The sequence below is a fragment of the Marmota monax genome, unplaced genomic scaffold (assembly GCF_021218885.2).
Source record: "Marmota monax isolate L192 unplaced genomic scaffold, Marmota_monax_Labrador192_F-V1.1 WCK01_AAM20220418_F8-fsc00035, whole genome shotgun sequence".
NCBI lineage: Eukaryota > Metazoa > Chordata > Mammalia > Rodentia > Sciuridae > Marmota > Marmota monax.
In genome coordinates this window covers 15,597,008-15,606,296 of record NW_026691961.1, presented here as the reverse complement: position 1 = coordinate 15,606,296, position 9,289 = coordinate 15,597,008, and the positions used below count along the sequence as shown (strand labels likewise).

Here is a 9,289-nt window from a genome sequence, read left to right as displayed (position 1 = left end):
CTGAGAAGGTCCGAGGCACGTGCAGCCACGCTGTCACACCAAAGCACCACCTCCCACTGCTAATGGGGCTCGGGAGTTATCTCCAGCACACTGCACCCGTACCCCTAGAGAGATCCCCAGAGAAGTTGAGGGGCGAGTTGACATCTCAACTCCTTCCTTCAGAGGATTGTGATGATGGCAGCATCACTCCACATCTGACACAGGGAGTCACATACCTCCCCACACACACCTGGTTAGTACCCAGGGGCACCGATATCATGGAGCTACATCCCCAGCCCTTATTATTTATTTAATATCTACTTAGGTACCCAGGATTGAACCCACTGAGCCACACCTCCAGCCCATTTTATTTTTTTTCATTTTATTTTGAGACAGGGGCTCGCTAAGTTGCTTAGGGCCTCACTAAGTTACTGAGGCTGGCTTTGAACTTGCAGTCTTCCCGCCTCAGCCTCCTGAGCCACTGGGATTACAGGTGTGCGCCACCACGCCTGGCTAACATATTTACCTCTCATGATGACTTCACACCAACCATAAAACATCCTCCCTGGGCTGCTGCAGCCCACACCAGGACGCCGTGGTTGGTAAGCGGAGCCCTGATGAGTGTGCAGTCCCCATTACCACTAGTCCAGCGATTTTGTGCATTGCACAGACCACCCAATCACACCTGCAGCCCTGTCCTGAGAGATGCAAAATTTGGCTCAAGTGTGAGACTCACCAGGGCGTGAAGCTTGAGCCCTCACTCACCCCTGCCCTCTCAGTGTACAGTGTAGAGTGAGTCAAGCAAAGTTGTGCTGGGAAGGAGTCTCCGTTTCACAGGCACCCTGCTGGGTGCAGAGTTACAGTAGTGGACAAAGCGAGGGTCCCTCCCTTCTGGAGTCACCCCTAGGACCAGAGCCGACAACAGAAATCAGTGCAGAAAAGGTAAAATAGTGATGGGATTGGAGGGGTCATGGGGCCTTCCTGGTGGCTTTGAGTCCTCAAGGATGAGGCGGGAATGAGACGCAGCTGCCCCAGGGAGCTGTGCGCTGGGCTCTTTCTTAATGTCTTCACCACTGGATTGTCCCATGACCCTGTGGAGAGGTACTGTGATTCTGCCCATCTCACAAACCAGGAGACCGAGGCACAGAGAAGTCCCTTGCATAAGAGGTGAGCCGGGCATCAAGGCCAGGCTCTGAGGTGCGTGCTTCTGAGGGCTGTGCCTCCGTCCCTTAGGTAGGAAGGGCTTAGCCTGGCACTTGGCACACAGGAATCAGAGTCACCGAGGTTTACCCAGGGCTTGCCGTGTCCCTCGGCCCCTGCTGGCCCCACCCCCACTGGCTGGGAAGAGGAGCAGCATTTGGGAACCAGGCTGACCCTGTGGGCCTGGGGCTGGCCTGCTGCAGCTGAGCATCAGCTTCCACTGTCACCAGGAGAAAGCAGATTGTCCCCGCGGAGCAGGCCACGCCAGAGTGAGGAGCAGCAGGCCCACTGGCGGCTCTGTAGAGAGCGAGCTGGGGGCCCTTCTGGGCTTGCTGCAGCCAAGGTGGGGACCCAGCTTGGCTGGGACACAGCTCCCAGGGAGAGCGCAGGCGCGGGCGGGGCGGGGCGGGGGCAGAGGAGCTCCCTTCTGTGGGGCAGACAGATGGTGCCGCAACCTTGCCCAACCCAGGAAAACGAGTTTCCCTGAATCTCAGGAACCCATGAAGATGGGCCCTTCAGACAAGGCGGGGTGGACACTGGCGGGTGCTGTGGTGGGCAGGAGAGCAGCCCCTGTCCCGCTGGCGGGTGGCGGCCATGAGGAGGCAGAGCAGTGCTCTGAACACCGCTGTCCTGGGACACTGTCTGCTCCCCTTCCCTGTCCTCTGTCACTGCCTCTTCTCTCTCTCTGGGCTACCACCCTTCCGTCCAGCCACCAGCTATGAGGAAGCCCAGACTAGCCCCATGGAGAGGTGAAGGGACCCTCAGGTCACCCCAGCCCAGTCTTCCAGCTGCCACAGCTGACAGGTGAGCTGTCCCTGCCGAGTCCTTCCTGAACAACGGTGTGAGTGCTAACTGAAGCCGCCGTGGCTGGGGGTGACCAGACGGTAGATACCCCAAATGGAAATCATGGTGTAAGCCCAAACCCTGGGCCAGCCGACGACCCACGTGGGACTTTATCACGTGGTGGAAAGGGCGACACAGGGCGAGGGCAGGGGCAGGGGCTCCAGGCGGCTCCCTCCCCCTTAGTGTATCGTTTGCTGGTTCCCGGCTGAGGTCCAGTGTTCTGGCCGGGCCTAGCTTTGGCCTTGGCCAAAAGTCAGTGCAGCAGCGAGTACCACAGACAGGAGCAGCTGCCGCAGGGCCTGCTCAGGTTGGGGGACTGGCAGGCTGGTGTCTTCACAGTGGCGAGTCGGCCCATTGGTGCCCTGTTGGAGAGCAGCAGGGACACTAGGCGGGCCCCAAGGAGGCTGCCTCAGGCCTGGGCTCTGGCCTGGCCCTGACTGCCCAGTGGTGCACAGGGTACGGCTCAGGCCTGCTGCTGTGGCGCCCACCTGTCCACCAGGGCTCAGAGCAGCTGAACAGGCTGGCGTGTGCCTGGGCCCTGGGGAGCCTGGGGTGGGGCCCGGGCCTGCCCGAGAAGATGAGTCCATTCACCAGTTGGACGGGCCGATCCTGAGCCGGCAGGGGCGGGGGGCCAGGATGCCGAGGCTCATGGGGTGCCCGAAAACGAGCTGGGTCCACGGAACCCAGGTCAGGGTCCAGCGCGTCAGCGTCCTCAGAGTCTGTGCTGGGGGGGGGGTAGCCAGAAGCTTCAGGAGGGTGTCCCCACGGGGCAGGAGGGACCCCAGGAACAACGGGGGAGGGCTGGAGTGACTGCAGCACAGCCGGGGCAGGTGGGGCCCAGGGAGGGAGCACAGGGGTCAGGGGACCGTTGTCCTCATATCGAGCAGCAGGAACTTCTAGAGCGAGTTCCTATGATAAGCCCAAGGGCTCTGGGGCGCGACAGGCCCACCCATCAGCAGAAAGCCCTGGAAGTCCCCAGGGAAGGGCTCCCAAGGCCAAGGCTGCGGGTGTGGGTGGCAGCTCAGCCTGACCCTCCCTAGAGTCTAAGCCTTACTGTGGCCCAAGTCCCCAGGCCTGGAGGACACCTGCAGGGCGGCTGGTGACGCATGGATCCAGGAGTAGTCCCCCACCGGACCCCAGCCCTTCATTTAGATCCACCTTCACAGGGACACTGAGCCCACCCCGGTTACCTTGTCCAGAGCCCAGCCAGGGTCATCTCAGGCTGATCCGGGAGTCCAGCTGCTGCAGATGCTCCTGGACACCAAAGGGGATTGTGGGTGTCCACATTCTGCAGGGAGAGATGGGGCTCAGTGACCAGGCTAGAGGACAGGTGTCAGGGGCTAGAAGGAAATTCTCCTTCAAAGAATAGCCTGACATTTACAAGAAACAGCCCCCTGGGAGACATCCTGCAGCTACCTATCTCCCTGGAACACCCTGCGGCCATCAGGATCATGCTGGCAGTTTTACCACCCACATCCAGCAACTGCTGCTTAGAGAGCTTCCCCATCCCCAGCACATACACACCCTGTGTGAACACTAACAGTGTGCAGCTTGATCAGAACTCCTGTCTGGCTGTCATCCCTCTGTCTCTTGTCCCTTCATTCCTCCCCACCTAGGTTCGCATCCCTCGTTGATGTGTCCAGCCGCTGGGGACAGACAGGATGAGTCTGGGCTCCTGGGCCAGCTGCCCCCAGATCCCTCCTCCTGCCCAGCCCTGAACCTGGGCGACTCCCCCGCTGGCTGGGTGCAGACCAGTGTGGGGGTGGGACGAGCTCTGAGCCCCCTCTGTGGTTCTGCTGCTGACCTGCTGTGTGACCTCAAAAGGTGGGTCACTCTCTGCGCCTTACTCTCCTCATCTGTAAAGTGGGTCTTACAGGCGCCACCCGACCCATCTTGGAAGACTCGGGTACGGAAATCAAAGTGCTCTGAAGAGCAGCCGGCACCAGTACTGGACATTCGACATCATTTGGCTTCAAGAAAAACAAGTTGGGACAGCATGGAGTCGCCAGGCGCACGGCCCAGGAGGGCTGATCGGAGGCAGTCCCTACGGTTCATCCTGGGGAAGCATTTTGGAATGCCGTTGTGTGCCAACTACTCCTGAAAGCTTTGTTCACCTCAACTCACTTAAACTTCCAACATCGCCATCCTCCCCCTTTACAGGTGAAGAGACCATGGCCAGGCAGTCTCGGAGCTCTGGCCACACCCCGCCCCACCCCCGAGAGGACAGATTCCACCTTCAGGGCCACCCAGACTCACGCCAGTGTCTCCACGTGAGGGCACTTTCTCAGGCTGGAGGCCAGCTGCTGGGCACCCGCGGCTGTGAACTTGTTGTACTGGACGCTGGGGAGAGAAACCTGTACTGACCCCTGACCCCTGGGACCACGCCGCTCCAGACCCAGGCCCCCTCCACACCCAGCCCTTCCCGTGATGCCGGAGGGAGACTCCTGAGGCCAGAGCCAGCCACCTCTGCCTAGACGCCCACTCACTCCAGCACCCGCAGGGACGCCATCTCCGGAAGCGCGCGGGCCAGGCTCTCTGCTCCCAGGTCGCAGATGCAGTTATTATACAAGCTGCCAGAGAGAGAGGTGGGGAGGGCTTCAGGTGCTGAGGGCCAGGGCCAGCGGGATGGCGCTCAACTCGAACCACTGTCCCATTTACAGAGGAGCAAACTGAGGCCCAGGGTTTTGAGGCTCTTCTCTGGTCACACGAGGGGAAGTGGCTCCCCGGCAGAGAGACTGGGAACTCCTGGGCTCAGATCCCACCTGCCCGTGCTGCCTTTCTTCACTCCCCCAGACTCGTCTGCAGAGTGGACACCCGAGCAACCGTGGGAAAGGGCAGATGAGGAGGGCCCGGCTGTTCACTCTGACTGTCCCACAGGTGCCGTGAGGCTCACCGGGGTTACAGAGAGCTGTGGCCAGGGCTGGCATAGCCAGAGAAAGGCCACGTCACTGGGCCAGCCTGAGTTTCTGTGGTCCCTTCCCGGCCACCATTCCTAGCAGCGTAGATGACGTGGTGGGTGCCGCTGGCACAGAGGGACACTGTGCGCTCTTTCCTGTGCATCCTTTCCCCAGGCCAGAGCCACGCTGGTTCTGGTTTCAGGGGTGCCTCCTCCGTGGCTCAGCCTCGGAGCCGCCCTGCGGGGCTGCATGTGACAAGCTGCGTGTGACAGGCTGCGTGTGACAGGCTGCGTGTGACGGCGCGGGGCAGATGCAGGCTGAATTCCAGCCAATCCTCGCCTCATAGGTCCACGCGGAGAGTTGCGGGGACTTGGCGGCTCTTTCTGGGCAGGTTTGGGAACCCAGGAGGCCCCTCCTTCCCACGCAGGTAGAGGGACCCTGCTGCGTGTCTCTGCTGCCGAGAGGCCACGTCTGTTTGGATACCTTGGGGTCGGGACAGGCCTCCGGCCCCATGGAGCACAGGGTGTGTCGCAGCAGTTTGCGCTTAGCGGTGTCAGGAGGGGTGGCATCTCAGAGTCCACAAAACATGACGTCCACCCCTCCTGCCCCTCCACTCACATCGCAGAAACAGGAATGCCTGCGTCCAGCCTCCTGGCCGCCTCTGCACGGTGAGGACTCTGGTGGCCTTTCCTACCACGTCTGCCACCTGTCCCTTATTTACGATGGCCACCACAGGAGGCCCTTCTGGCCCTGAAAAACCCAATGTCTAGTTCCTAGCACTGTTCTGGCCCTCGGTTCACGTTGGAGAACACTGGATGCCTGGCACAACTCTGGCACATGGACTATGGGTTGTGCAGTACACAACCTGTTCAGCAGCACCCTGTGCTCCTTGCTGGGTGCACCTCTAGGAGTGGACCAGAAACCATCTGCCCTGGAGTGTGACTCTGGATGTCAGTGAGGAGGCCTGGGGAAGGGGAGGGAGGTTCCCCCAGGCTGGAGAGCTAGGAGAGCTGGCTGTGCCGAGCTGAAGGACTGTGGCTCTGCCCAAGCTCTGGCCCTGGGTCTGGTACCACACCACAGCGAGCAGCATGAGGTGCTGTGCCGAGTCCCACCAGGAGGGGGCAGTGTAAGCACTGACTGGCCACAGAGAGACCGGCAAATTCCCTCCAGAGCCACCACCCCTGGACTCCAGAAAAGCCCAGTCCTGCCTTCCAGTCGGGAAGGCGCCACCCCCCCACCCCCCACCCCCGCTTGCAGGCATTGCGTCAGGCGCTTCGCACAGAGGCAAGGCCTCCCCCATTCTTCCCCGGGGTCCTGCTGACCCTCCTGTTCAGGGCCACAGTGATGCGCGTCCCTAGGGAGTCCTGTTCAGCTGGTGCGGCTGGCTGCCCGCCTGGTGTCGTGCAAACTTGGGGTAGCAGCGTCATGGCCGAGAGCCATTGCTCCAGGGTCCCCTGTCACCCCCCAGCCCGCCAGCTCGGCACCAGGGCCACTCACCTGAGCCTGAGGAGGGTCGTAGCAAGTGAGGGCAGGGCCGCAGCCAGCTTGCAGGCCCCCACGTCGGTGATGCTGTTCTGGGACAGGCTGCAGGGGGACAAGGGACGAGGCAGAGGCTCAGGACCAGACCTGTCCGCCCCCTTCCCTCAGCCTCCATCCACGTTCCCTGGCCCCATCAGGCCGAGCCGGGAACTCTCCCTCACAGGGTGGCCTGTAGCCGCACAAGGCACAGTGACGGCAGCGTGGGGTGAGGGTGAGGTGGGTGGGAGACAGTGGGCCCCCACCTGCTCCTCCTTGGGAGGAGATACGTGTTGTTAATAGGTGTCTGCGTTTTATTGGTTGCCTCTCCAGGCAGGAGCTGGGCTCCGCAAAGAGAGGGCTCCTATCCCTGTAGCAGTACCCAGCACAGACTAAGTGCTCAGTAAGGACTTAGGGAGGGGAGGGAGGACAGGGGGCAAGATCTGGCTTGCAGTCTCACCCACGACACGCAAACTACTGTAGGAGAAGGCTCCAGGGGTCCTCAGTCAAGGACATCACTCAGTGAATTCTGGGAAATCCTTCGGCCATCCCAACCTTGGTGGAATGTGAACAGGTGCTGATACCCCCTAGGTTCAGCGAAAAGAGCCTGTTGGTCCTCCTGCACCTTATCTGTCTCCAACTTCCCAAAGCCCAGGACAGTTAAATTATACTTCCCAGCTACTCGGGAAGCTGAGGCAGGAGGGGCACAAGTTCAAGACCAGCCCCAGCAACTTAACAAGACCCTCTCTCAAAGTAGAAAATTTAAAAGGCTGGGGATGTAGCTCAGTATCAGAGCACCCTGGGTTCAGTCCCTAGTGCTGTGAAGAAAAATTTCAGTGTTTCAACAACAATGTTGAAATGAAAACCTATCACTCCTACTTCACCCTCTCAAGATAATTTTCTGTCAAGATGATTTTCTGCCTTGTTTGCTTTCCTTACTGTGTACTTTATAATTGAAGGTTTGTTTACATGTTTGTCTCCTCACTAGATTTCCCGATCCCTGAGGTTGGGGGATTTACTGTCGTTTTTAAAGCTGGATCTTCAGTCTATGAGGTGCCTGTAATAGTAAAAGTGTCCCTTAAATAGTTATTGATTAGGTTAAGTGATTGATGAGTGGGTGAGTAAATTGAGAAAGAATTAAGTGCGTGAGTGAGTGATTGAATGATTGAATCAGTGAATGAATGAATGAGTGAGGGAATGCATGAATGAAGGGTTGGATGACTGAATGAGCCAGCAGTGAATGACTGAATGAATGAATGAGCAAGTGTGTGAGTGAGTGAGTGAGTGGATACTTTGTTGCCAGAAGCCTGCTGACTGAATGGATGGATGGATGAATGAATGGAAAGCCCGCAGGGCTTTGGGGGCCACTCACTTGAGTGTCTCCAGGGCCTTCAGCTGAGGGAAGGTGGCTGAGAGCTGCGAGACCCCCTCGTCCCCGATCTTGTTCTCGCTCAGCGAGTCCAGGCTGCGTGGAATCAGAAGGGACCGTCGGCCAGTCTGGAGAGCAGCTGGCCTCCTCCCGCCCGGTACCTCCCCTCCCATCCCCCAGCCTGGGGGCACCGAGGGCCAATGGCCCCCTTCTGGGCTGAGAGTGGACTTCAGGACGTGGGCCAGGGGATCTGGGCCAGGGGACGAGGTCTAACTCCTGGCAAGCAGAATCCCTGGTTGGCTTCTTTGGAGCCGGGGAGCCTGGGCACCCCCTTAACCTCTGGGAATTTCATTGTGAGGAGGGATCAGCCCTCCCACCTCCGGGAAGCCATTGCTCTGAGCAGCAAAGGAGGACTTTCAAAGGTCCCAGGAGGATTTTTTCAATTCAGATTCTCCTCTGTTGCCCTTCTCTGCAGTGGAGTCACCCGGTCATCACACTAGCCATGCCCAGGAGAGCAGGCAGGGAGGTGGGCAGGCACAGAGAAGGCTCTTTCTCTGCTCGCGCCCGGGGCAGGGGCAGGGCTGCCAGGAACCAGGTAGGGGCCCCGGGTCTTTACTCACTCCAGATGCTGAAGGGACGAAAAGGCGGGGAGAATCTTGGCCAGTCTGGGGAAAGCCTGGGGACCCCAGCTGGGGCCCAACCTAGGAGGCAAGGAGCAAGGTCAGACCCCACCAGCCGCGCCTCCTGTCCAGCCTCAGGGTGGGGCCGAGGGGCACCCAAGCCGGCACAGTCCCCTGCCCCGTCCTGCATCCCCAGCCCTGCCTGGCCCCAGGGGCAGCGGTCACAGAGCCCCCACAGGAGGCCAGCTGGGCTCTGGCTCCCAGCCCTCACGCCTGCTGACAGCCACACATGCCCACCCTCCTTCCGCTCCAGCCCAGCGACATGGCCCCCAAATGCCAGCCCAGGACCTCCAGTGACAAAAGGGCTTACTTGTCTTTCCATTTGAAATAACAACAAAAAAAAGGAGGGCCATTTTTGAGCACTTATTATATGCTAGGCACATGCTGGGTCCTTTCATTGGCTTAGATGTCATTTATCTTCATGACTCTGAGCTAAGTGCTCTTCTTTGTCCCACTTTATAGATGGGGAAATTGAGTCACAGAGAGGCCAAGTAACTCACACAAGGTCACACAGTCTGGATTGACATTTAGACCAGACATCAAGGGAATAAAAAATAAGGACAATGAAGGGCTGTTTTGTTTTTAAAATCTGGCTAAATGTATTCAATAGGAAGAGCAGTCTTTTATTCTGAAATTACATCTTTTGAGCTTTTTTATATTAAAATATTATTATTTTAATGATATTTGATAAAATTATGGTGCCACCAGTTGTTATTTTGTTTGAATGAATGGAGTTGGTGAAAATTAAGAGAGAGTAATTCATTCTGGAATGTTCTCAGTCTGTAAAGTCCCAAACTCTGGGAATG

General features: G+C 58.6%; 1 protein-coding gene across 5 annotated transcripts in view; it reads right to left on the bottom strand.

Moving 5' to 3' along the window:
- Positions 1 to 2,083: 2,083 nt before the first annotated feature.
- Positions 2,084 to 9,289, bottom strand: part of Ciita (class II major histocompatibility complex transactivator) — a 41,009-nt gene continuing 33,803 nt past the window's right edge. For 3 of the 5 annotated variants that reach the window (XM_046445503.2, XM_046445521.2, XM_046445495.2), the window contains exons 14-20: positions 8,424 to 8,504; positions 7,807 to 7,899; positions 6,417 to 6,503; positions 4,509 to 4,592; positions 4,279 to 4,362; positions 3,213 to 3,310; positions 2,084 to 2,746 (exon numbers count right to left, since the gene is read on the bottom strand). In XM_046445503.2, coding sequence (XP_046301459.1) covers positions 3,235 to 3,310; positions 4,279 to 4,362; positions 4,509 to 4,592; positions 6,417 to 6,503; positions 7,807 to 7,899; positions 8,424 to 8,504 — 505 coding nt within the window. In that variant the 3' untranslated portion in view covers positions 2,084 to 2,746; positions 3,213 to 3,234. Of the gene's footprint in view, positions 2,747 to 3,212; positions 3,311 to 4,278; positions 4,363 to 4,486; positions 4,593 to 6,416; positions 6,504 to 6,894; positions 7,022 to 7,806; positions 7,900 to 8,423; positions 8,505 to 9,289 lie in introns of those variants that run through there. The other 2 variants (XR_006851881.2, XR_006851882.2) reach the window with 2 other exon arrangements.